Genomic DNA, 26,546 nt, shown 5'->3' with positions numbered 1-26,546 from the left:
TCCTGGCCATTTTTTTTCAGAACAACACAAACGTCAAATACTATTAATTTCTACAGTCATACAATTGTAGAAATAGTTTTTAGACCTTCTGACTGTCGCAATAACTTTCAAATATTGCGTGCTTTGATGGTTTGCTTATCATTTAAAGGGTGACGCGTTCGGTTCCACATCAACGTCTCAATCACCCCCCTTCATCCTGAGGGCGGGGCTTTGTGATGTAACTTGACGTCATATCGCTTCTGATTGGTTACCACACCTCAAACTCGAATATCATTGGCTGAGCTGGGAGGAGGCGTTGAATTTACCAGGAGTCAGCCACCCGTCAACAGCAGTTGCTACCGAGGCTAAAAAGAAGCTCTCATCCCCATTGAGAATTAGTCCACCTAAGGTGTAGTTCAGTAGGAGCGGGACAGTCGTTTATTTGTGGGCGTCGCAGAAAGTGAAGTAATTTGTTGTTTTGTTGTAGCCTCGAAATATCAACCATAGCCCAAAGAGCGAGGATGTTGGTCCCCGCGGGAAGATAATGAAGAGGCTGCGTGTTTTGTTGCCGTGCCTGATTGTAGCTCTCCTGTGCTGGTAAGCCTGGCCCGACACCTTCACTTTACTATTCATTCAACATTAAAGGCGCGTCACACAACTGCGATTCTACAATGTTTCGTCAGAATTGTGCCGGCCATCCCATCTGTGTTCCTTGATGTCTGCCGCCGCCTTCTCCCCCTCGCCTGCTCCCCATCGTTCGTTGACATGTATTCTCAACTGTGGCCAGTTGTCAACCTCACATTTACTGTTAGTTGCTTTTTTTATGAACAGCCATGTCAATTTCTCACATAGTTCGGAAGGGAACCGGTGAGGTCTGGCGTTCGGGGGATTTTAGTGGGTCAGTAGGTTAGCTAGCCAGCTGTTGAATAGCAGTGCAGCTAAATAACAAATACCGCCAGCAACCTTCAGATAACATCGACTGATTCTTAAATAAGTCACGCTGACATCCTCTGTGTCTTTATAATTACTGTGTCACGCTTATATATATGTATATATCCCCCCCCGCAGAACTTTAACCAATCGATGTCTCATTGTTGATTATGTTTTGGTGAAATTAGCTTGATGGTTTCCCTGAGTTGATACAGGCTACCCTCATTGGGGGAAAAAGCCATTTATTGTTTGTGATTCAAATGGCTTTTATGGAAAATTGGTCTCAATTAGTATTATGGATAAACACGCAAATAGTGACATTTGGAATTTGCTTAATCTCAGAGTCGCTGCCCAGGTGCAATAATATGTGAAACTGGATTAGCAGTGCAGCAAACATGCCACTTTTATCCAGACTGGAAACACAAGATTTTGCGGTGTAAGATTAGCCCCTCTTGCCCCTTTTTCTCTGAGCATAAGCCACATGCCATCTCCTTTTTAATAAGGAATACTCCAAGATCTTGTGAAGAGAAATTGTTGTGGTGCAGAAGAGATGCAGGCTGGAATGAACTTGGGCAGACTTTGGTCGGACCAAAGAAAGAAATCCCAGCTAAACCCACTTCTTGGCCCCCATTTGCAGTCTGTGTATCTTTGCTTTCATCTACGTTCCATTTAGAATTAGGGCAAAAAGGTTGGGGTAGTGCTCCACATATAGTTCGTGAGTTCATTTCATAAACGTAATTAGTTTTTAAATGAATAAAACCTCTCCTTTTAAGAGCAGGCCATGACGTCACCCCCCCATGTCATGCCATGTTTTTGCTTCCATTAAACCACTTTGCATTTCTTTTCCCCACAAATACCATCAATTAACAGGGACCTGTTAATTGATGTGCAGGCATAGTCGTCATTTTGACGCGAAGCCTTTCTGGTGTTCTACTGCCAGTTTCTCACTCCTCCCTGCCAACTCTCACACATCCCCAGGGGAATGCAAAAAATAAAAAAAAATACACAGCAAAGTTTGAGTGGTCCCAAGGTTTTTAAAGCAACAGAAATTTGATGTAGAAAAAGAGCTCTGTGTCAAGGCTCTGTGTTAGGCTTAAGGAGGGGGGGAGGCATTTTGTTTTCATGGTTCACGTGGATATGGAGCTTTTATTTTAACCTTGAATTTCTTCAAACGGCCAGGACTGCTTGGATTTCCAGTTCAGTGGTATGTTTCTTGACTGGCTCTTGTGCCTGTGTTGAAGTGTACTGTTCGTTGTACTCGGTGCGTCACACTGCTCGCACAGTCGGCCACACAGAGCTAACTGTGTGTACGGTGTGCTAGTTTAGCCTGTTGACAACAGCAGGAACAGTTGTGTGACTATTTGAGGGCATTTATGTGAGGATGCTCCTTCTGCATCAGGTGAAATCTCATTTTAGTTTCAGGTGTGCGCAGTTCAACCTCATCTTTAATTTAACCTTGAATGGTTTGGGATTGTTTGCATAAAAGCTGGGAAATGATCAACTGGGTTCCCTTAGATGATCTGTAAGTCAATGTGAACAGTTCAGTCAAGATTATAGCGTTTGTACAAACGTTCAAGAGCCGTGGCAACATGACATCAGCTCGTTCTTTCCCAGTGTTGTAGGATTATTATGTGCACAGGCATTTGGAAGATTATTATGATGCCACATCATTCTCGCCACTTGAGATAATTCTGCAGCCAATTGACCAGCTGGGGATTTTAAATTACATTCCAGTGTGGCCAGGCTCTAATCAACCACAGAATTAGAGTATTGATCCTGAGGATCGGCAGGAAAATAGTGCTACTTGAATTTGACTAGTTGCACCATGATGGTGATATTTAAGCAGTTAAACCTCCTTTAGGGTCCTAACGTGTGTCTTTTCTTGTGCTGCTTTTCCAACGGCATCAGTCATCTGTGTGTACCGCTTGTTTAGAAAGCAGTGTTTGCGTTCAGCGGCGTCGGTGTTGTGGTTTGTCCTGCATGTGCAGAGGACGTCTGCTCAGACGCTGAAGTGATTACCCAGCAAAGGATTAAAATGATTTTTCTGCTGTGGTCCTCCGTCAGAACAACGGCCTCTAAAGGTATTGTGCGCATAGCTGCAGGCTCCCCCGTGAAAGAACTGTATGTTCTCCCCACATCGTAAAAGTTGCCATGAGGCAGTTGTTGCATAACTATCCCTCTCGCGTGGCCCATGTGCATCAGCGGCAGAGAGCCTGATGTCACCAATGGTTACGCTCGTATTTCCTGCTGTAGACACTCGGCATCACCTGTGGTGGCACAAACAAACAGGGAAGCCTCTGTGAAATGTTACATAATAGCTAATATCTTCTTTTGATGAGCATAGCTTGATGGGTTAGGTTCACAAACTAGCATCAGTTTTACCATAGGAGTCAATTATCATATCATGGGATTTATTTACTGGCGGCAGGGAGCTCAGCGTATCACGCTTTTGCTTGCGTGGTCATTTTCTTGGAACAGTTGTGCAGAGAAAGCTGAGCGGCCAGTAGCCCGAGGCTCCATCAGGGTAAAAATGCCACTGTTTACTCTGCTCCTGAAGAGTAGCATGAAGGGGGAGTTTTAAAGGAAAAAGTTGCATAAAGACTCCAGAAAAACAGGACTTTTAAAAGGGCTGAGCTCGGATAAAGTCGACAAAACTCACGGGTTTCCTTTTGTGCACATGTCCACATGTTTTAACTCTAAAATGAAAACCAAACATGCTCTTCTTTTCTTTTAAATAAAAAAATTTTTTGAGGTTTTTGTTTTTTTTTATATGGTAGTTTTGAATTTCTAGCAGGTTTTTCCCCCCTTTTAGAACTGTGGCTTTTTACCTGCCCTTCCTCCACTTTGGACACTTGACTCCTTCACCTCCAACAACGACTATCTTGTTGTCCTTGCATTGCTTGCATACGCCTGTTCAATCTTCTTCTTTCAGCATTTTTTGTAGGAGTGTGTAGGAAGCATGTTGTGCGTCAGCGTGCCCGCGTGCTGTTAAACTTCTCTTGGGGGAGGGTAACTGGCTCAGCCACTGAAGAACACTGTGTACTAAAGCTCATATCCTCTCAGATGGATGGATGGATGCATGGAGAGATGGATAGATAGAGCTTTAGTATGGCGCCCAGTGTTTCCCATATAGAAATGAGTAGGTGGAGGGATGTTTGATGCCACGTTATCATCCTGCTCTTTCATCCCTGTAATAAAATATTGGTTGGTATTTGGTTGCCATCCTTGCTGATGCACACATACTCTGGAACAAAGCACATTGTGGGATCCACGCCCACCCTCACTAACCCTGCGCTGCCAAGTGGCTTTTCCTATCGAATTTCATTACATCACATGACTGCATCCCTCAGACCCATTGTCCCGGTCTGACGGTCCCGACGTCACGTTCCCAGTGCTCTATAATCCCAGTCTGTGGACGATCCACACCTTTACATATCACATCATATTAGTGTTGTCGGAGTAATCAGAGGGCGCTGATGTTTCTCTCAGTGCTCACGGTGTTTTCTAGAGAAAGAACTGAAATGATTACTATTATTATTAACATTTGGAGTTGAGCGGGGGGGGGGGGGGGATTGATTAAGTTTAGAGGGAACATTTAAGTGGTGATATTACTGTTTTCTTTGTTTAAAAGATTAAAAAAGAAAATTGCCTAAGTCAAGTAGAAAGAACTGTGTAATTAGTAAATGATGTTTTTTTTGTTATATTAAAATGTTCTGGTTTTACAACTACATTATTTATAATATGTTTGTTTATATTCATATAAGTATTGTAAGTATGGTTGTTTTTTTTAATACTTCCAGGAGTGTGAGGAACCGTCTTTACTTGCCATAATTTTATATAAATTGTTTTAGATTTGGTGTTATTTATTTTTAACTCAACGTCGGGAAGAAAATGTCTCATTATCTGTTGGCTGAAGGCTTGTAAAAGTTATTTTTCCGGGCCGTTCTGTACCTGGTGCCGCAGGCCACCTTCCAAACAGAGGTGTGTCTGTTCATTTCACCCGGGAAAAAAAGCCATGTGTAAATTTTTCAAGGATTATTTCACGTCACCGTGTTGGCGTAGTCAAAGGCAGATCCTTTTTAGATTTGGGAAAACAAACAAGCTTTAGAAACGGCCCAAAGGCCTGTGCAACATTTGTGCTTTATTGATTGCAATTATCTGATGTCATCTCACAGAAGTACAGGATCTTTACCAAAAGGTCTGGGGAAAAAATCCGGTTTTCATAAACAAATAAAATATCTTATATAACTTATTCCAAACTTATATAAGGAAACGTTAAAAAATAAAAATGGTGAAGGTAAATAAAATGACAATTTTAGCTCATATGAAGACTTTATTTACAGTCGTACTACTTTTTATTCCTAATGTGCACTTTTATTGATGGATTTTAAATATGTATGTGGGGTTACTTTGACTGTAAAAAAACAGGATTCACACCTACAACTCTTTGATGAACGAGACAACCGTGAACATCCTTTTATTTTTCATAACTGGAATTCTCTCCTGCATCCCTCTGAGGTATTTTTCGCTGTTTATTTGGTAAATATCGACCATTAAACCCCCTAGTTTGCATCATTGTCACGGACCTACTGAGGTTTATTGAACACAACACAATTATAATCACTGTTTTTTTTTATGCTGCTGAAGTGGAAGAAGGGAAAATATTAACTTTTTTTTATCTGGCTTATATTATTTTCATAATCTTTAGAATCCAGAAGAAATGAAATTGTTAGATTAAATCATTTATCCCCACTCTGGATCAAATGGTTTTAATAATGGAGCTAAAAAAGGGGACGGCTCAGCAGCAGAATCCAACATTGCCTATAAATAAATGTAGCATTGCTTCCTTTCAGTGTGTTTGACGTAGTGATATGCATGTACATAAAGGAGAACTCTGCAGCCTGTAGATTCAGAAAAGGATTCATTTCAAATATGATGGGATGTTTCTGACACCTGCTCCAGGCATGTGGCTTTGCCTGGTTAAATCTACTGCTGAGACTGAGAACCGTTGGCCTGTTCCCCAGTGTTAAACTGCTCGCTCTCAGCTACACCAGTACGGAGGATTAGAGGACGTTTAGGTGATTTCATGCTCCGATATGGGAGGAAAAAGGAACATAAAAGCAGCGCGCACAAACATGTCGCTCCCCTCGGGGTCAGATTTTGGGCTTTTCCCTCTCTTCCCTGTGAACTGTGACAGCAGGTTTTTGTCTGGCTGGCAGATGTACTGGCCTACTTTCAGTGGTGAGCTCTGGCACATCTTCCTGCCCCACAATCCATGCCCACGTGGAGGGATTGTCTCTCCTGGCTGCTTTCTCCCTGCCCCCATCCCCTTTGCCTGCTACATGAAGTTAAAAGTGGTTTCGGTCTTGCTGAATTATTTAGGTCTCTCTGTGAGAGTTATTGGGCCTTCTTTGTTAGCGAGTGTTGAAACTTGCAAATGGGGCCAGTTAAAGGAAGCTAATGTGCTGATTCATCTGTTTTAATGTGAACTCATTTCAAGGATTCTCATGTCAGACACGATTTAGCTTACTTTTGTTTAGGGCTACATAATCGAGCTGAAAAAACCCCCCTAAATATAGTGTAATATCAAAGATGCTAAAGCTACATTATGTTGCCATAGTTGAGATGGGGACGTGGGGTGTGGCTGATTTAGCAAAAATAAAATGGTAAAATGCTTTAGTACTGCACATGCTATTAGTTAAAGGCTGTTTGTAAGGAGATGATAAGCAGCAACAGACTGAGCTGAGATTTAGGCTGAGCGAGAGAAGCTCCAGCTAATCTGTCCTGGTTCAGATAATGAGGTGTGTTGCAGGGTCGTGCCATTGGACACAGGTTTACACCTCATCCTGTTAGATGCTTTGGAGAAGAGCAGAGAACTTGGTTTGCACGCAGCTGGAGCGTGTGTGTTCGACTTCCTTCTCGCGGCCGAGTCTATTCTGAGAGTTGCCTCTGCAAATTCATCAACTCTTTGTCCAGCCCAGTAAGCTGGCACGGAACGTTACCGTTGATTTATTCCACATCTCTTGCTTTTGAAAAGTCCTAAAGCCAACCGGAAATATCGCATGACCTTGCTGCTTGGAACACAACAGAGGCAGTGCTCCGGGATGTGTGCTCTAACCAGTGGTTGCGTGTGCCTGCAAAATTAGAAAATGTTCCGAAATTTATTGGCTTTTCCTTGGAATTGTTATTTAAAGCCGTAGACACAATAGCCTTCTGAGATCATCCCTTTTCTTTAATATGTGGCAAACAAATATGTGGCAAACAAATTCACTTAAAGACATTTGAATGTTATTAAAGGAGTTTTAATTTTTTCCTGTTAGACTTTTGAAAAAATATAAAACCTCCAAGAAATGAATGATGAAACGAAACTCCTTTTTGCTTGTGGCTCTTAGGTAACTTGCCATTTTTGCCTGTTCCTCCCAGTCTGTTCTTCCTCCTGTATATTCCATTAACCCCTGGGTTAATTGTGTGCACTGTTTGCTGGCTAAGTCAACATTTATTCACTGGGACACGTTGCGGAAGTCCTTCAGGTTTGCATCAAGGAAGTTTGTTCTGGGCGATTTACTTTATGACGTGTTCATCTAAACTCACTCTGTGGTGTATCACCTGCTTCTAATCCTGTGTGTACAGGTGGTTTCTCATCTAGGGAGGCAAATGCCGGAGAATTGGAGCATATGCAGACGGCAAACTAATTGGTGAATCAAAGAGCGTTTAAATGTGATCACTTAGCTTCTCTATTTCGCTCCTTTTTACAGAGAGCATCACTAATGTATAGCTAAAGAAGGGTGAATACTAGGCTTATCTCATATATTATACGCAGTTCAACACAAAGATATGCAATTAGTGTATTTTTTGCATATGTAAAGGCATAAAAATCCTTTAAATGGAAGTGGATTTATATATTTGTGCATTATACATCAAATAAATACATAAAATCTGCACATATGATATTTTATAGCTTTCTTTTGTCAGGACTGATAGATTTTTCTGCCCATTGTCTCATGTTTGGCAATCTGCTTAGCTTCCCTTTAGCTTGTTTTGGTTAACAAGTGCACAGATTTGAACTCATAATGACAGAGAATCTTATTTATTTTCAGCATTAACAGCTGCTGGGATTTCTGGTTTATGTGCTTTACATTTTGTCTCTTAAAATGTTCAGCTGGCCTTGTCTTCTTATGTCTGAGTGGGAGACAACACAGGGACGAGTTGACCTGAAGCTTTGTAGGTGTTGGAATACAGACACTTTATCATCTGCAGGGATCCAAAATAACTAAAAGGCAGGGCGGGTTTTCAGAGTCAGCTGTTGCGAGCAGGTGCTTCTACCAACGTCGTCCTTGTGACATTTCGCTCCTGAGCACTTCTACTTTCACACACACTCTCCAAACCGAGTAAAAACCGCATGCCGTTTATTTTGGTTATGGTGACTAATATATTGCTTTTATTATTGTTATATAATTATTGCCTGTTAATTAGATTGTCTTTGAAGTCTCAGCTGAATGAGCGACAAACTCCAATGTTAATGTCATAATTTAATATGGAGAAGCTGTGATTGACGGGACACTGATGTGTGCAAAGTATTTGTAGTCAGGCTGACAGGGCGCTAACATGACTGTCCATGTGCTCTCATGTCACCGAAACCAAGCCGCTCTGGTTTCATCGTGGTCGGGAATAGGGCTGTGTGCTTCATGTCACTGTCAAAAGGGGTCCGTGTTTCTGTAATGTATAGAAACTTGCGTCATACAGACCGGGTCCTCTTGACACGGTGTTGTTCCGCCTCTTGCGTTCGGTCTTCTGACTCACTCTCATCATTGCTTATCATAGTTTGAGGACATTCCCATCATCCCATTCAAAGACACTGCCCTTGCTCTCTTCTCTACTGTATATTTAACTCCTTCAATGAGGGAATAAATGCATAACCAGCTCTTTTATTTATGGTCATTGGAGACAGTTTTGTTTTTTATGGTCACCCTCATTATCTAACAGAAACCTGCTGTAGATTTGCATGCGCTGTGAAAGAACTCATTGGAAATATACCGACTCCACTACAGTAATTTGTACTGTTGTTGAGCATAATTGAACGCTGTAGCTGTTATTGTGTAAAAACTCCTTCAATCGTTCCCTCTTGTATGAAATATCTTTTGTTTTGTTTCAGGTACCCCAGCAAACATGCGGATTGTTCAGAGCAGAGCTTTTCAAACCCAGATCATGCTGCTGGGGACCAACACCCCAGCAGGCAGGAGCCGGAGCCGGAGCCGGAGCCTGAGTCCGAGCAAGACCAGGTGCCTTTAAACTTCCGCATCTTTTTAGAATTGATCATTTGCATCTAGCGTTGGTATCACCCTTCACTGTATGTGAGGTGCTGTATTCTCACTGGATCACTAATCAGGATGGGCTGTGGCTTTTGTGGTTATCAAAGCACAGGACAGGAAGTGAACAATGCTGATACAGAAGGATCAATATTACCAGTTTGTCTTGCTGGCTCACTTTGGATTAGTGTGCAATATTATATTCAGCTGCAGGTCAGAATACACATAAGAGCTGCTCTTACTCATTTTTCCAGCTTATGTATATCACTGTACTTGTATTCTCTTCAGGTCATGTGATTAGGTCAAACATGACATAAAAGAAACCCTGTTGCACGGCACAATGAGCAAACTGTAGGTTTGCCTCAGTGCCCCATAGATCTGGATATGCTTCTTCAGAGTCTTCAGAGTGCAGCTTTACCAACCAGGCAGGTTGAATCAGGGAGACCGATCTGACCCGATGCTGCCACGGACTGAATACGTAACAAATGAATGTGCTTTTCTGAGAATATCGGCAAATAGTTTTGCATTCCAGCAACTCCTAGGGCATGTCACGGCAGTTTAGCAGGCCTCAGTCATCAGCTCTTATCACAGCGTCTTAATGTGTCAACAGAAAGTCTTTCTCACAGGCCTGAGAGGTAACGGCTGTGCAATTTGCTGGGAGGCCACACTCATCACCTGATTGTGCTCTTGTTTGCTCTGAGAGGGTTCATAAGACTGCAGTTTTCAATAAAGTGCTAACGTGTATATTCTGTATGAAGGTGTTGGAAGATTGGGCAATGCCCGCGTCGTACGATTTGGGACTAGAGACAGAGAGAGCTGCCCTAGAGAGGCTGGAAACCCAGCTCGTACAGCAGGAACAGGTAACTTGTATCTTTCATTGAGTTTTTTTTTGGGGGGGGGCGGGCATTTCTGATTCGTTGTACAACACCTGCAATAAATGAATGAGGTGGAAATAACAAACATTAATCATGGCGCTGATGTTTAGCTGTCGATGAATAAACTCGTCTGCTTGACCCCTCCAGACTGTGAATCTTCATGAAGATGAGGTTAAGGAGACCAAGCCCGACCAAGTTTCTGATACTGACCCTATTGCTCCTGAGCTGGAACTCTATCCAGACCCCGCCAATGAAATAAATGTGCAGGCCTTCCCCCAGGACCACATCCAGGAAGTCCCCGCGTCCTCTGCTCCCGAATCGGTTCCAGCTCAGGAACATCTGTCTGCAGACAAACTAGCTCCAGGAGAACTTTTTATTAATAGCCCTGATTTGCACCCAGGCTCTGAGTCACAGTCAACAACACCCCCAAATGATGCTGAGGACACACCTACCTCCCAGAGTGCTGAGCCACCACAGCCGAGGTTAGCTCACTTTTACTTCTGCATTCCTGACAGCTTCTCTCTGGCACTGAAACTTGGCGGGAAAGTAAAATTCCAAGCAATCAGCAAGTGGATCCTTATAGGTACACATAAAATGGTTTATGCTGCTGCCATCGCCATGCCAACTAGCACGTTTCCTTTGATGTTCTAGGCGGCTCATTCATTGATTTTCTGTTTTTTTTTTTTTTTTAATCCTGGATAATACCTGAGAGGTAAAAGGGAAAAACACTAGGCAAGATCCCGTCACTGTATCGGATGGCTACATTATACTGATACTTTTTATGGGCTTTGCAAGAGAAGTTCACTCAGCGGTGGAAGATTTTCCCCGGGGGAATTTTGAGTGTGACATTCTGCGCACAAAACCTGTTCCTCAAAGCGGAAATTTAAAAGGAGCACGAGAAAACTCTCCATTCCTTTTGACCGTTCATTCACCCTCCCCTCTCTCACTCTTATCCCACACACACACACACACACACCACACACACACACACACACACACACCACACACACACACACACACACACACGGCTCCTCTCCTCCTCATAGCTCTACCTTTCTCCACCACTTCATTCCGCTCTCTGTACCTTACCCAGTGAGTGGTGGTCTGGTAAAAGCCGTGTATTTTCTTTCCCTCAGTGCAGTGTGGGTTGCCAGTGAAGGAGGTGAACTCCCATTAGACACCTTTGTGTTTGCTGAACAGTCACAGTGTTGGGTCTTTCCCCCCAAACTGGCAACCTGTGAAAACGCCCCTTTTGGCAGCCCTCTCGTCAGGTGAGTTCGTAATCGCCCTCAAGATGCCAGTCAAAGCGCGGCGGCAGGTAATCAAGTCGCCAGCTAACCTCTCTGCTGTGAAAACGCGCCGACCTGCTGACCTTGCTCTCCACTTGCTTTTGAATTTGATTGGATTTTATTTGAACTTTTTTTTTTTTTTATTTTTAATCTTTCAGACATTTTGGCTGTACACAAGGACTGTCAAAGCTTTGGAAAATATGGAACATTGTTGTACTGGCGTTATTTTGTGTGTTGTGTTTGATATTTGATTTGATTTCCTCAATTATTCGTGTACATTTGTCTCATTACCTCCCCTCCCCCACCTTCTTTTTATGTCCTGCAGTATGGATGAGGCTGTTGTAGAAGAACCGCAGTTGGACCAGAACCTCAGCTCTGGTCCTGGAGCCGAGTTCCAGTCTGGCCCAGATCATTTGGACCAGGAGCAGCAGCAGCAGGATGGACCAGAGCTGGAAGAGGAGCTGCCTGATTTGGATCTGGAGGACAAACCTTCACACCAACATATACAGAAGGTGAGTTGCAACTTATGCTTCAGAACACAAGATTTTTTGTCTAAATACATTATTAAAATTGCTGCCTTTTTCTTGGTTGACATCACGTTAGTGTAATAGATTATGGAAGGAAAGAGCCCTGCTGTGTAGTTAGAGGCCATTCAATTTCTATTTAAGGCTTATTTTCCTAGCTAATCAATGTCTGATAAAACAATCAAGATTAGTCAACAAACGCACGTTATCTTAACTACCAGCTCTGTGGTTACTCCAGTTATACAGGTTTAGCTAAGGCCTATAGCGCACGTCCTTGGAGATTACACCGAAATGTATCGATGTGGAATGAAGACATTTATTTGTACAGGACACCCTTCAATCTATTATGTTGCAAACTCCAATTAGCATCAGTCTGCTTTGGGTTAGGACCTGGTGGAGTTAGTGTTGGGGTTAGGGTTGCTAAGAAACATGTGGGGAGTTATTTGCCTCACATTTTTGTATGTTCTGCTATCTTGAAGCAATAAGCCGCTGATTAAGTGTGGTGACAAAAGTGTCGCTCGTGTTGGAGTGTTTACGGCCTGAGTTCTCAGAGCGGCTGTATCGCACAGTCCAAATGGGCGCTTACATAATCCATCAAATTATTATTCACAGCTCAGTGCATCTCCATGCTTCAGTGGCTGGAAGCTAGCTGATGCATGCCTGTTAGGTGGCTAGTCAGTGCACGGAGTTCTGAATGCCAGGACATGGGCATGACATTTAAGACTTTTTATATGAGAGCTTTGTCTTTCAGATGGCTTTCAGATATACCAAATTAGCTTGGTAGCTGTTTCACATAGGCCCCGTGTTGCTGTGTAAATACTGTACTAAAACTACAGGGGAGGGTTGAGTTTGACAGCACGACTGGGTCGCTCCAGGGTGAAACTTCCCATCCATCACCCTTGGCAACAAAGATCAAATTGTGTGCCACAGCACAACTAAAAGCAAAAGCATTCAAGTCTGATCATAGACTCTAGTGCCTTGCACTATGGTCAGAAAGATAACGCTGATTTGATATTCTGTATATATTTTCATTTTCAAAATCTTCTTTGCTTTAGTTTGATGTAATCAAATAACTGAAATATTCACAATATGGCAACAATCTTCGCTCTTTAGCTAAATTAGCAGACTCATATTTTCAACCATTGGTGGGGCTGCAGCTTGCGATTTGATTGGTTATCGTTGAGGGCGGCGCAGCGGAGCAGCATGGAAGTCGACGGCTGGAGGCCGTTTCACCCTAGAGCAGGGGTCTACAACCTTCATTATCAAAAGAGCCATTTCGCCCCCTCTTCCACCCAAAGAATAGTTTGGAGCCGCAAAAAATAATCTTTTATAATTTATTTTAACCTGTTACAACCATTGAGTACAACAAACAGAAGTGCAGTGTGCATTTGTGGGCCTACTTTGAAATAAATTGAGCTGTGAACTATTTGAGTCCTTTATATGTATTTGTAAAAAGTAAAATAAAAACTAGTCCCTTTTAATAGAAATAAAACAATTAGCTGCAGGTTTAAAAAGAAATATAAAATTGGGAAATTTTCTGATCAATTTCTCATTTGTTTTTAAAGTCAGAGAATTGATGCTCTGATATTTTTAGGAACAGTTCTTTTATATATAGTCTCCATCTGTGAACATCTTCCCCCTCTTTACAATCTCCTGAGCTGCCACAACACCAGCAGCTGTAGTTGACGGGGAGCTGATCCACTTCCGGAAAGGTAGTTTGTTCTCTTCAGCTTTTCGTCGCAGTTCCAAAGTTGCTCTCGTTTGCTATTTTTGGTCTGATATTTTTCAGCAAATGCTAAGTGCTTGATTTGAAGATGTCTGTCAACGTTACAATTTTTGTAGTTCGCTATTTTCTCGCCACATATCAAGCACACTGGTACGCCAGCTTCTTTGGAGGTGAAGGCAAATGATGTTCACGCTGAATTAAACTTTTCATCCGAGACTTTTACTTTTTGGAATTTCTTTCATGGTTATTGCAGGGTTCACACATTAATATAGCCACCAGCAGCTAAAGGCGATGGCTATTGACCTTGATGTATATTTAAGTTGACAAATTCTAAATTAAAAAACTAGATAAAATTAGATTGCATCAGCTCAAACTCCAAGATAACTGTGCAAGAAAATAAACAAAAAGATTATATAAATTAAGAACCTTTATTTTTGTGGGGGGGTTTCTGTCAAGGCCAGAGGCAGCCTCTACAAGGAGGCTGCCGACCTCTGCCTTCGAGCTACTGAATCAGAGGGTTGGGAAGATTGTGGCGCTGTGATTGGTCAGAGCTCTGTGGGCGGGGAAAACACACAGGTAACAGGTAACCACCGACTGGAAGATGACAGCAAGGGCTCCACACTCTACTGAACCTTATTTAGCAATAGTAGATTAATTCACAGCATGCTGTTAGTTTGCTTGTTGAGGTATAAGGATATTAGGAGATTAGTTGAGGTAGCTGTGGCTATATGTGTGTGTGATATTCATGTTTGTGTGGTCCAGGCCGGGGATGTTCCTACATCCAGGGAGACCGACCCTTCAGTGCCCAGCAAAGAGGATATTCCGACTTTTGATGAGTGGAAGAAGCAAGTAATGGAGGTGGAGATGGAAAAAAGTAAGTGCTTGCATTATTAATTAGACATGAATAGAAAGTGACGGCTAAACCGGTGAACCCTTAATCTATATCGGCCCAGATGCTTGCATGAGCGGCGTGTCATGTTCTCGTGCATGTTTGATTTGCATCCTTTCCTCCCTTCTATTTCTGTCTCTTTCTCACCACCTGTCTTACTTGCTGCTCCTTCCCCGTGCACACTGTGTGGTGGTCAGTAGAGCGTGTTTATGCAGGTTGTGTAATCCAGTTACTCGTGCCTGCCGGGCAACGTTTTCCTTTTCCCTGCATTTGCAAATGGACCTAATGTCAGACACCACTTCCAGGTCAGTCGCTCTATACCTCAACCACCGGCAGCCCCAATTCAGCAAAGAAGGTCCAGAAAAACTTCAAGAATAACTACGCCTCTGTTGAGTGTGGGGCCAAGATTCTGGCTGCCAACAGTGAGGCCAAGGTCAGACATATCCCCTTTAAACAACACACACACACACACACACACATGCACATGCAAACACACACACACACACGCGCACATGCAAACACACACGAGGCAAACATTCAACGAGGCATTAGAGCGTACACACAGCACTTTGATTAAAACAATATTTGTAGCTGTTGAATCATTGAGATGAAATGAGAATTTGATGATGATGTTGATTTTGACTGCTCCCCTTTGACAGAGCACCTCAGCTATTCTCAAAGAGAATATGGACCTTTATATGCTAAATCCCTGTAGCAACAAAATTTGGTATGTTTACGTCCAGATGATTCACAATTTGTGCTGTTTTGGTTTCTATTTTGAACTCTTCCCTTCTTCTCTCTGCTCAGGTTCGTCATCGAGCTCTGTGAGCCCATTCAAGTCAAACAGCTGGACATTGCTAATTTTGAGCTCTTTTCATCAACACCTAAAGATTTTTTAGTGTCCATCAGTGACCGGTAAACTCGCTGTGATGTTTGTCTGTTTCCTCCGTTAACCAGTCAGAATTTTTACGTAACATTCCTTTTTCAACCTCCAGATATCCTACTAGCAAGTGGGTGAAGCTGGGGACTTTCCACGCACGCGACGAGCGTATAGTTCAGAGCTTCCCACTGGATGAGCAGCTTTTTGCAAAATATATAAAGGTGCTGCATTTATTCTTTCTTTGCTCACAGAAATTACAGATGCATTTGAAAGGAGGAGCTGTGCCCCATTTAATTGTTCCTTCTACACACTATATTACAGTTAAACGTTAAAAATGATGCGCACACACATTAACATCCCTCTGGTAAAGCTGTACGACAGAGCTGCAGATAAATCCCATGAACAGGATGAGGACTTGAAGGACAGAGTTTAGGTGTAAAAGACTAAAACACACATTCGCTACAATCAGCCTAACTACATTTGAGTTTTGGGTGTCGTACTTTTTAGGCAGACGGACACCCTCAAGCTTCTGACTGAGTGGAAGTTAGATTTTCAATATGTATCATGAAAGATTCAGAATAGTTTGTCTTTTTCTAACCTCTTCCTGTCCTGTCTGCAAAGGCTGTTTAGTTTTAGTCTGTCAAATGTTTAATTTGCACCACTGCATGCAGGAGCTTTTATGTAACAGCTGTCAGCAGGGGAGGAGGGTGGTGTGCTGAGAATGTGACAGTTCAGTTCAGGTTTCACTGTAAGCTGATCACCTTTTCACAGACTTTGACTACATCTCTCCAGTTTTCCCATCCTGTCTATCAGGGATCTTCCTGAACATTAGATTTCCTTTTGTCTGTTCGATGTAACCAAGCTGCTTGAATGATGATCCTCTGCCGTGTTATGACATCACGTGTTATATGCGGATTTCGGCTGTGATTCATGTGCTTTTTTTTTTTTTTTTTTTTTTTTTTTGTTTTTTTTTTTTTAACCTGCTGTCGAAGCATTCTTCGTCTTGTCTCTTTGTCTGCTTCCTGGTCAACTGTCTCATCTGTTCCTCTGTCTTTTTGACTCATTTCGCTAGTATTGTTCTTGTTGTAGAAAGTTAGCCCAGCAGAACACTTGCTTGCTGTTTGCATCAGTGCTTACTGATTTCTTTTTCTCTTTTTTAAACTTTTCTCTCTCCTGTCTTCTTTTGAATCAGATGTTCATCAAGTACATAAAGGTTAGCAACTTTCTCTCTCTGTCAGAGGTTGACATGATTCAGATTAGGGCTGCACAGTATTTGAAGAATCCATTATAGCAGCATCAACATCTGCAGCGTAAAACCTGCAAAGACTGCTTGATAGTCTCCACCTTAGATGGAGACACGACTGTGAAAGTAGGCAGTTTAGAAATAAACAAATAATCAAGATCAGGATTTGCATCTATTTAACATTCGAACAGTCTCGGAGTAAAATTCAACGTTTTAAGTTCACCTTAACATGCACATAAATTATGTGTTCCTTTGAATTGAAAGTGGAAATCAACATATTTGTAAAAGGTGATATAGTGATTATATTATGTTTGATTTAGAGATGATATACTTTCTTTAATGTCCTATTGGGGAATTCAATTATTCTGAATTATCTCACCATGGCTTTGCCTGACAGTTATTTTCTCGGTATTGTGCAGCCCTAATTTCAATGGGTGCGATGTGACAGATTTTTATTTTTAATGCATGTGAACAATATTAAAGTGTAACATGTACACACTCCATAGCAGAAGTGTTAGCACTCTGATATTTAGTTTTATGGGACAGTAATAAATCATCTCGCATGGTATTTAACATTTTGTCTGTTTTTCCGACAGGTTGAGCTTCTTTCTCACTTTGGATCAGAACATTTCTGTCCTCTGAGTCTCATCAGGTAAATACTGTAAAACCGTGAAATCCAGTAGCTTTCTTAAGCCTGGACATGACAGGCTCCAGTGTGTTGATTCCTGCGAGAGCTTTAAAATAAATAAACAAAACTGGTATCGTTCTGACCTGAACAGCACATTTAATCTGACTCATCTGTGAGTTCCTTTCAGTTTCTGACCTTCTGCTGTGCGTAGGCTTTTTTCTGTAACGGTGTATGTATGTGTAGGGTGTTTGGAACCAGCATGGTGGAGGAGTATGAGGAGATAGCAGAGTCCCAATACCTGTCAGAGAGAATGGAGTACTTGGATGAGGACTATGGTGAGATATAACATGCATTGTATTATTTGGTGTTACTTACATGGTTTGCTGTTGTATTCTTTTAGAAACAATTATAGGTCATTCAGTGGCTCCTTTGAAATTAACCTGACGTAAGAGCAATTTTAAGAGTAAAATACCCTAAGATGAGGTCAAGTGATACTTTGGGGCTTCCATTAAACATAACAGACTAGTCACTTGTTAATGTCGGCTAATATTTCCTGAATTGAGACAACTTGTGGAAAACTGTTTAAAGAATGTGTTTGCCGTTGAATGTGGTGACTTTTTCTGTAACTTTTGACAGACTATCCACCCGGCTACCAACTAGCTGATGACAATCCAAACGGTTCCAAAAATCTGCTCGGCTCGGCAACCAGTACGTGAGACAACAACACACGCTGTGGTGACATAATCAATCTGATTAGATACCAATTAAGAATTTTGTCGAGCAATTTGTGAGGGTAATTTAACTTGGGCTCAATTTATCTTGTTTTGATTAACAATGTAAAAGAACATACTATGCTTACTTGTCATTCATCTTGTAAATGTTATCGATGTGTTTCTGTGTAATGAAGTTTTAGTCAGTGCTGCACCCACAGCTCATGTGGATATGAATGAATGAATGTTGTGCCCCGAGTTACTGATTGTTTTCATACTGTCCTTGTAACTGTTGTTGGTGTTCCTAGTTAACCTCTGTGCATTGTTCACATTTTAGATGCTATTCTGAACATGGTGAACAACATTGCTGCTAACGTGCTGGGTGCCACACCAGAACTGGAGGGTGGAGCAGAAAGTGAAGGTACCCATCTGTCGTCCAGCTTAACCTTCCGGTCTGACTGTCACCCTGTCATTCTGCATTTTCACATCTTTGTTCATTTGGTCTGGTTTTATCTAATGCCTATGAAATAAATCTTAAAATCTCTCTTGCGTCATTTTAAATGGACAGAAAACTAACTGATCTGGTCACTTTTACTTTACATTTGTACTCTTGGATGCTTTTAAGGTGATTGTTTCAGGAGACTCTGTCGTCATGGTTATTCTGTAGAGTAAGAAAAGTCAACTGAACTTACTTGAAGTGCTGTTTTTATTTGAGATGTCAGGGTTCTGAGGTGTAGTCTTATGGGACTCTTGCATTGTTCTTGAGCAGCCACTCCTTGTAGGCAGGGCCTGGGAGAACTAGCTTCACCCAAATAAATCAATCACCTAAAACCTGTAAAATCAGTTTAGTGTGAATCGGCCTGCTTTACAGTTTGGGTGGCTCTACACACGTTTCCTGTTATTCCATCTTCCCTAGAGTACAGTTGCACACATTTTCCTCTACAGAACTTAAAGCAACCTGCTGGACCGGCCTTCCTGTTCCCTGTTACTGCTCTCTGCCATCTTGCTGCCTTGCTTCATATTGTTTCAATTATCCAGCTCTAAAACTTCCTCCAGAGAGATTTTAAAAGACAAACATACTCAGAGCCCTAGATGTTAATATTTGCCTGAATGCATAGAGACTGATGCTTATTTGGTTTAGGCAAATGCAGGATCGAGCAGTGTGTCTGTCAGTCTGTGTTTTAATCAAGATTAAGATGTGCCTGATGCTCGGATTTCAATTTTTATATAGTTTATTCTTTCGCACAGTTCATTTTAGATGCATATTTCTATCCTTATACTATAGGAGTTATTGTTTTACATTATCTGTCACTGCTGTAACGGCTACAAAGTCTGAGTTCTGCTTCCATGTGAGCAGGCAGTCAGAAGACAGATGAGTTCAAACTGGACTGAACTGGTTCACAGTATTTCTGACTTTTCCAAACATGGCCTTGCCAAACACGCTGTGCAGCAGAAAGTGTCTCTCTGTTCTCGTGTGTTCCGGACAGCCACATAAAGTTGAAGAAAGCCACCAATGTTGTGCAGTGTTTGCCGAGCTGTTATTAAAGTTCTCTTCTGAGTTTAATTCGTGCTTTTCCAAATGACAGATAATATTACAGCAGAGGGGGCTGACAGAGGGGGCACAGAGGCATCTCCCGACTTTGCCTTGTAAGACAAATCAAACATTTACACACATCACCATCAATTCAATTTTATTTAAAGTTTGATGATTAATAATATTCTGACATCTGACCTTTTCTCATACACAGGCTGGCGTCTGCAGAACTGGAACATCCTGCAAGTCAGGAAAACTCCAGTGAGTCCAGTGGCCCTTCTTCATCACTTAAAGACTCTCATGACGACCGACAAATTGTTACTCTGGTAGAAGAGGAGGAGGAGGAAGAGCCCAGACAATCTACTGTCACCTTGATGGAAGAAGAGGGGGAGGAGGAGGAGGAGGAAAAGAGAGAGGAGGAGACGAGGGATGCGGACAGGAAGCAGCGGGACAGTCGCATCTACTGCCCTCTGTTTTCCTCCCTGTCTCTGTCCTGCATGGCCAGTTTGCCGGAGCTGCTGCACCGCTGGTGCTCTGCACGTTTGGCCAAGGAGAGACTCCACAGCCTCAGGCGGAGGCAGTTGAGCATTCAAACACACGCACACCCTGGCCCAAACACACCTTCCCACACGCACACGCTTCCACTGATCCCCGCCCCCGCTGCCACACCTGTCAAAGAAGATGTTCCTCTGACTGAAATTGTCCCGGAGCCCAAGGTGCCTTCCATGCCCCAAAGTGATGGTAAAACAGTGGAGGTTCACATCGAGCCCAACTTTCCTGACACACACACTCCAGAGCTTAACATTCTTCTGGAGCCTAGTAGAACTGTCATCCCCACGCACGGCTTCTCCGACCCCCAGAGCTCCCAGATGTGGCCTACATCCACCGAGGAGGTGAAGGTTCTCGTTGCCCAGGCCACGGGCTCCACTCCCCCCCTGCAAGCTGCCTCTATCCTTGAGACACAACAGGCCAGCACTGCTGTTCCCACCCTCAGTGCCAGCATTTCCTTGCAGTCTTCTGAGGTGGCCTCCTCTAGTGATGTGGTTCTTCCTGGCTTTGAACAGCCTGTTAAGCCTGTTCCTAAAACATCAAGGCCCGAACCCGTCATCCCTCCTCTGGGTGAACAGCCCGCAGCTCTCCCTCTGACTGACGTCCACGTAGATAAGTCAGCTGCAGACAGTGGGGACTCGCAGGGGCTTAATGTTCAGGCTTCACAGCCTAGCAAGGAGCCGTCAGACTCTGTGACGCAGAGCGGAGAACCTCAGCAGGTGGAAGATGTGGCGGACGAGGACCTATTGAGCTCCAGTGGGAACAGCAATGTCCAACGAACAGCTACAGACTTCTATGCAGAGCTGCAGAGCAGCGGAGAGCCTAATGCAGGAGCAGCAAATGGCAACGGGATATTATTGAATGGAGGAGCTGTGCATGGCTCCAACCAGAAGGAGAGCGTATTCATGAGGCTGAATAACAGAATCAAAGCACTGGAGATGAATATGAGTCTGTCCAGCAGGTACCTGGAAGAGCTCAGCCAGAGGTAAGCAAAAGAACCCAACCAGCAACAAACAGAACCCAGCTCTGGAAAACAGAGCCTCAATATGTTTAGTAGCCTCTAACTAGTCCGAGTTGCTCAATATGATGGCGGACAGACAACAGGCTCTTAGCCTCTTGCAAATTCAATATGTCCTCTTGTGTATTCTAAAACTTTTCCATTGGAAGAAATACTGTGTCCAAGCCTGCTCAGCATGCTGCCAAAGGCTGCGATCATACTGTTGTGCTTGGAAGTTTTCGAAGAATAATTACATACTGTTTCTAAGGAAAATCCTAGGACTTTCTCCATAACTTTTATTAGGTTTTACTAAGGCTTGGTGGATAAAAGTAGCAGCTTCTTTCTTCTGATATTTGTATTATAACTGCAAGAATGAATGATTGTAATTTTCCACATTTCTGTGATTCAGATATCGTAAACAGATGGAAGAGATGCAGAGAGCATTTAATAAAACCATCATCAAACTGCAGAACACCTCTCGCATTGCTCAAGAGCAGGTGAGTTCCAAAGAGTGAGCCAAGAGCCTGATGGGGTTTGCCACAAGCAGAGAATGATGAGCTGTTGTGTGTTTTAGGACCAGAAACAGACCGAGTCCATCCAAGTTCTGCAGAGCCAGCTAGTAAATATCACCAGACTGATGCTCAACCTCACCACCACAGTCGGCCAGCTCCAGAGAGAGGTGACCAAGCTGCCATTGATTTATACTCAGCTGGTGGATTTTACACAAATTAACGGACATTTAAAGCTGTGCATAACAAAACACCTTTCCTGTTGCTCAACCGCACTTAAACTAAACATGTTATCTTAGCAACACAACAGTATTTGAACTTTTCTGTAGTCCAACAGCCGCCGGGTAGTGAAGCTGTGTAGCCTGTTTCAATTTAAACATGCAACAGTGTACTTGAACATGCAAATACTGGGGAAACCAATGCAGAGCGAGGTAATGGCTGCAAAAACTATACTAGTTGTAGCTGAAATCCCCCCCCCCCCCCATCCCAGCAAAAGAAAACCAAACACTCGTTATTTCGTCTGTTTAAACACTACACTTAGATGTGGAGGTGCACAAACTACAGCACAGCTGTTGCACATGGGAACATTTTTTCCCATGAGAATTTAATTATATGAGAAACCCATAAGAATATGAAACCTAAATTCTCATTAAATAGACACAGCTGCCCACTGCAGATTCCCATCCATACCCTAGTTACAGTTATTAAAAACATCGTTTAAATGTTCCCTTTCTTTCAAACCCTCGAGTGAACTTTAGGAAAACAAATTTCCAGAAGAAATTGTTTTGTTTCCTTTCTGTTAGTTGTGATGCCGGATGCGTTTTTCTAGATTTTTAACTCTGGGAGTGTTCCTGCAGGTGTCCGACCGTCAGAGCTACCTGGTGGTCTCTCTGGTTCTGTGTCTGTTTCTGGGCCTCCTGCTGTTTCTGCAGTGCTGCTGCAGATCTTCTCCCAGCACCAGCAGCACCAACAGCGCTCCTATTCCCAGGAGCAACCACTACCCCAGCCCAAAGAGGTCTGACACTTTGCTTTCATTCAGAATTTCAGAATTCAGAATTATTTTGGAGTATTTTTATCTTCCATTCTTTTATACGACACGGGTTAAAACTTGTGTTTAAGGCCATGACTTAGGTTTTAAGGATGTTAGTAATGTAATTGACCTCTTTAGATGCTTCTCCTCCTATGATGACATGAACCTGAAGCGCAGGATGACATGTCCGATTATTCACTCCAATTCCCTTCCATTGTGTTCTACAGAAGGTAAAAAACACACCATAAAGTCTTTCCTCTTTTTCTTTGTTGTTCTCGCTGCTTTACACGCTAATGCTTACCATGTAACCTTTTAGCACTGCCCAGTTTATGTCCATTATTTATTTCTGTCCAGCTTCCCCCCCCCGTTCCCCTTATTGTGTCCTTGCACATGCTTATAGGCTGTTATGCCTGGAAGTGCCAACACAAAGCAATAAGCTGGCCGAGATGCATGCAATCAAATAATCCCCCCCCCCGTTTCCACTCATCTGTTCGTGTGTGCCTGTTCTCACTTGAGGCAGGAGGCCTCCTCCCATCTCGTGTCCACATGCAGGCTTAAGGAGTATAATAACAAAACAGGATGCTTTCTGAGCATATTACAGATCTTTGCAAGTAGGAATTGCTCCTAAAATAACCCACTTCAGGTGTGATTCAGCACAATATTTAAAGCCAACCGTAATTAAATTGCTTCTTATCTACAGTAGAGACATCCTGTCATGATGAGGTTTTGAATCTTTGACTGAAACTACTTGCAAGGTCGCTACATGCTTACATTTGCTGTTACCCATCATTAACCCAGTCCCTCTCTCCCCTCCCCAGTGGGTCCAGATGACTTGTACATTGTAGAACCTCTGAGGTTTTCTCCAGAGAAAAAGGTATAGTGTTTGTTCCATCTGCTGCTGCTGTGCTGTGACATCCACTGTGTCTATTCAAGAACAATATTCTCTCCATTTTTTATTCATCTTTTATCCTTTATTTTCACTTATGTGACTGACATTTATTGTGAATGTGATATTGGCTTTAAGTAAAGATATGCAGTATAAAGCCTGCTGCTTCAGTGCAGGCTGAAATACCCCCGGGCCTTCACTGGTGCACTTTTGTAAACACATATAATTTATGTTACTCACGGGTGGCAGTTCTTCCTCTAAAGGTTTCTTTGAATCTGCCTCTTTTCTCTCCTGTAGAAAAAGCGCTGCAAGTCGAGGTCTTTGGACAAGGTTGACTTCCTGAAAGAATACAATTCCTGTGCTACTCTTACAAATGGGGGTCCAAAATGCAACGGGTTCCATCCTTGCCTCTCACTGCCCTCTCCCCCTCCTCCTCCCCTGCCACTGCCGTCACCCCTTCCCTCTCTCCCTCCCCCAGTAGAAGAGGTTTCTTCCCTTTCCACTTGCCCCTCCATTGAATCCCACCCAGAGGCCAGCAGCTGCAGCTCAACCGTCAACTCTGAGGAGTCCCACGTGAGCCGCCTCGCCCTACAAACTCCCCCGTACACGTCGGCCAGCCTGTGTAACGGCCACGGGCTGACCCTCGATACGCAGCAGCTCGCCACCATGTCGCGCCAGGAGAAGCGTTTGCTAAAGAGGCGGAAGTCCCGACAGGCAGAGCTGCCGTTCTCTGCTGTGCCCAGCCTGCAGCAGCTTATCAAGGGAAACAAGGAGATCAGTGTTGGGACCATTGAGATGACGGCGGTCACCGGACATTTCTGAATACATAGTTTTACGCACAGAGACACAAACACACACACTCACACACACACTTGTACGCACTCTATGGTAGCAGACTTGAAAAGTAGGGAGAGAAAGTCCTAGGACACCCCAAAGAACCACATTGCCCACGGGCACACTGGCACACTTTGGAGTTGGAAGTGTCTCCACACCATCAAGTCTTTATCCACTCCAGTCCAAAACCCAGTTCTGAGTATGTGCCTTTATACCTGTTCAAATGCTGAAAAGATGATATTTAGATAATGGTGTGACGCGAGAGACACTGTGATGGGGAGAGAGACACTGACAGAATCCCCCCTTACTGTATAAGCACATTTCCCCATTACAGCAGCAGTTTATTCCCAGTTTGAGCACAGTGAAGATATGCTGGCTCCAACTGGACGTTCCTTCATGGAATAGTATTAGGAGGCTCTTTCCTGATGGAACGCACCGTTACAAGAGAACCGAGGAACGAGACAAACTACTTTATTTTTCTTTTCCTTTCTGTTAACTGACCATCATTGTCGTTCTTACTTTGTGTGGGACCAGAACTTGTCTCTCTGTCTCTCTTCTTTCATCTGTTTCCAAACAACCAATCAGAGCTGAATGATGAACAGCGCCTTCCACAAATCTACAGCATCTTTTAACCTGGTATTTTAAGTCCAAGCGCATCAGTGTGTCGATCTTCGAGGTGCAAGGTGAAGTGTTCCGTCAATAATCGCAGGGGCTTTGGGCTGGGCCTGAAAAGCTTGATGACACAAAGTAGATGTTGTGACTGCGAGGTCGGGTGAAATGGATTCAAACAGGCACACTTTGATTATTGTTTTACATTTTCTCTCCTTTGTCTTCATCCCCAACTGAGCCACCTCTCGTCACTGCTGGACTGCTTTATTAATATTATTTTAAATTATTCTCCCATCTTTTGTGGAGGTAAATCTTTTCTCTCGCCAGGGTACAGTGTATTTTAGGAGTATGGGCGAGTTGAACGCCTGTACCTGCTTCTCGCAGACACACGCATCCTACTGGGACCCTGCAGGAGAGTTTCTCTCAAGCCAGATTAATATATTTATTTATTTATTTATGTAAAGGATTACAAACGTTCTAATCTTGCAATTGACTTTGAGAGTGTCCAGATCCTGCAGTGTCACAGTAGTCAGCCTCTGTTACATGGAATAATAGAATTATTACATTGCAATACATTTATCCCACTTCTCCATAGATACCATTTAGTTGAGCCTGATTTTTAAATATTCTTTAGGCCTGAGCAGTCACATGTTCTCAAGCACCGACCAGATAAGCAAGTATCGATTAGGAAGTCCAGGGGGTCATCACACTGTTGCTCTTGTGCGTGCTCAGAACTGCCGGCCAGTTAAGTCATGGTTGCCGCATCTGTTAAATCATAGCGAGTGACATTATTCTCACATCTAAAAAAAAACAACTGCGCTGAATTGCAGATGTGCACTTTTATTTTTGAGTTCTATTGAAGTTTCTGAGTAGCTCTGGTTGGTTGTACGTTTTGAGTAGTCTGTCTTTGTAACTCACACTCCTCTCTGTTACATATTATCCACTGAGGTCATGTGACCTCCTCACCCCTTCTGCACAACTGTGAAGAAAAGTTTTAGGTTGCCTGCTTTTATTCCCACTCTGATATGATCCCAGTAGGAGTTGAAAATGCTCAACCAGTCGTCAGGCCTGCTTGATCCTCACTCATGTACACTCTTAGTCTTTTATTCACCTGTCGTTGCTCTGTGATTCTTATGTGTTCACGTCACCTCAGAAGATCCTTGTGAGAAGAGTATAAATTGAAAAGGGAACCCAGCACAGATGGTTATGATTTGGAACACTATTAATGTGATTCTCTATGTTCCGTGGGCTGAGATTTTTATAAGTCTTTATGAATGTGTGATTTATTGTTTGTGTGGGAGTCTTTAAACCTGTATGCATGTGAGAATTTCTCAGTTTGATCTCTTGTATGTGTTTTTGTTATGACGAAAATTACTTTGACTATATATCCTAACACTGCAAACAGGTGATGAGAAATTCTAGCTGAGTATGCACTTTGTATAACTCCCAAAGCCTTTCTTTGGTTCTCTTTCTGTTAAGTGCTCTTTTCTTTCTCCCTTTTTTTCCCCCCTCTGCTCTCAAGAGCTGCACAGTACTTGTGAGCAGGAGCGTGCTACTACAAAATTGTAGTGCCATTAGAAACTGTGAATTTCTAAATAAAACCTTTTTGTTGTCTTTCA

The 26,546-nt window shown here is 42.9% G+C and overlaps 1 protein-coding gene across 4 annotated transcripts; it reads left to right on the top strand.

Moving 5' to 3' along the window:
* Positions 1-294: 294 nt before the first annotated feature.
* suco (SUN domain containing ossification factor) lies at positions 295-26,546 on the top strand. 4 transcript variants are annotated; one of them, XM_057039013.1, is made up of 25 exons: positions 300-388; positions 467-576; positions 9,062-9,188; positions 9,974-10,075; positions 10,238-10,572; positions 11,227-11,361; positions 11,705-11,891; positions 14,392-14,503; positions 14,824-14,951; positions 15,178-15,245; positions 15,326-15,433; positions 15,514-15,619; positions 16,591-16,611; positions 17,238-17,293; positions 17,513-17,604; positions 17,906-17,977; positions 18,317-18,400; positions 19,566-19,626; positions 19,728-21,047; positions 21,469-21,556; positions 21,634-21,738; positions 22,426-22,583; positions 22,737-22,828; positions 23,417-23,472; positions 23,782-26,546. In XM_057039013.1, the coding sequence occupies exons 2-25, from the start codon at positions 524-526 to the stop codon at positions 24,304-24,306; spliced, it is 4,191 nt and encodes a 1,396-aa protein (XP_056894993.1). In that variant the 5' UTR covers positions 300-388; positions 467-523; the 3' UTR covers positions 24,307-26,546. The 4 variants fall into 4 exon arrangements, with proteins under 4 accessions (XP_056894995.1, XP_056894994.1, XP_056894996.1 ...); XM_057039015.1 differs by lacking the exon at positions 11,227-11,361 and having other exon boundaries at positions 295-576; XM_057039014.1 differs by lacking the exon at positions 16,591-16,611 and having other exon boundaries at positions 295-576.

Source organism: Takifugu flavidus, chromosome 7, assembly GCF_003711565.1.
Source record: "Takifugu flavidus isolate HTHZ2018 chromosome 7, ASM371156v2, whole genome shotgun sequence".
Taxonomy (NCBI): Eukaryota; Metazoa; Chordata; class Actinopteri; order Tetraodontiformes; family Tetraodontidae; genus Takifugu; species Takifugu flavidus.
Note: the sequence above shows the minus strand (reverse complement) of the source record. Positions and strands in the feature narration are given on the sequence as shown.

Coding starts and splice junctions, on each gene's coding strand:
- suco (XM_057039013.1), top strand. CDS start 524: ATGAAGAGGCTGCGTGTTTTGTTGCCGTGCCTGATTGTAGCTCTCCTG. Junction 10,573..11,226: donor GCTGAGCCACCACAGCCGAG/GTTAGCTCACTT, acceptor TCTTTCCCTCAG/TGCAGTGTGGGTTGCCAGTG. Junction 14,504..14,823: donor GGAGGTGGAGATGGAAAAAA/GTAAGTGCTTGC, acceptor CACCACTTCCAG/GTCAGTCGCTCTATACCTCA.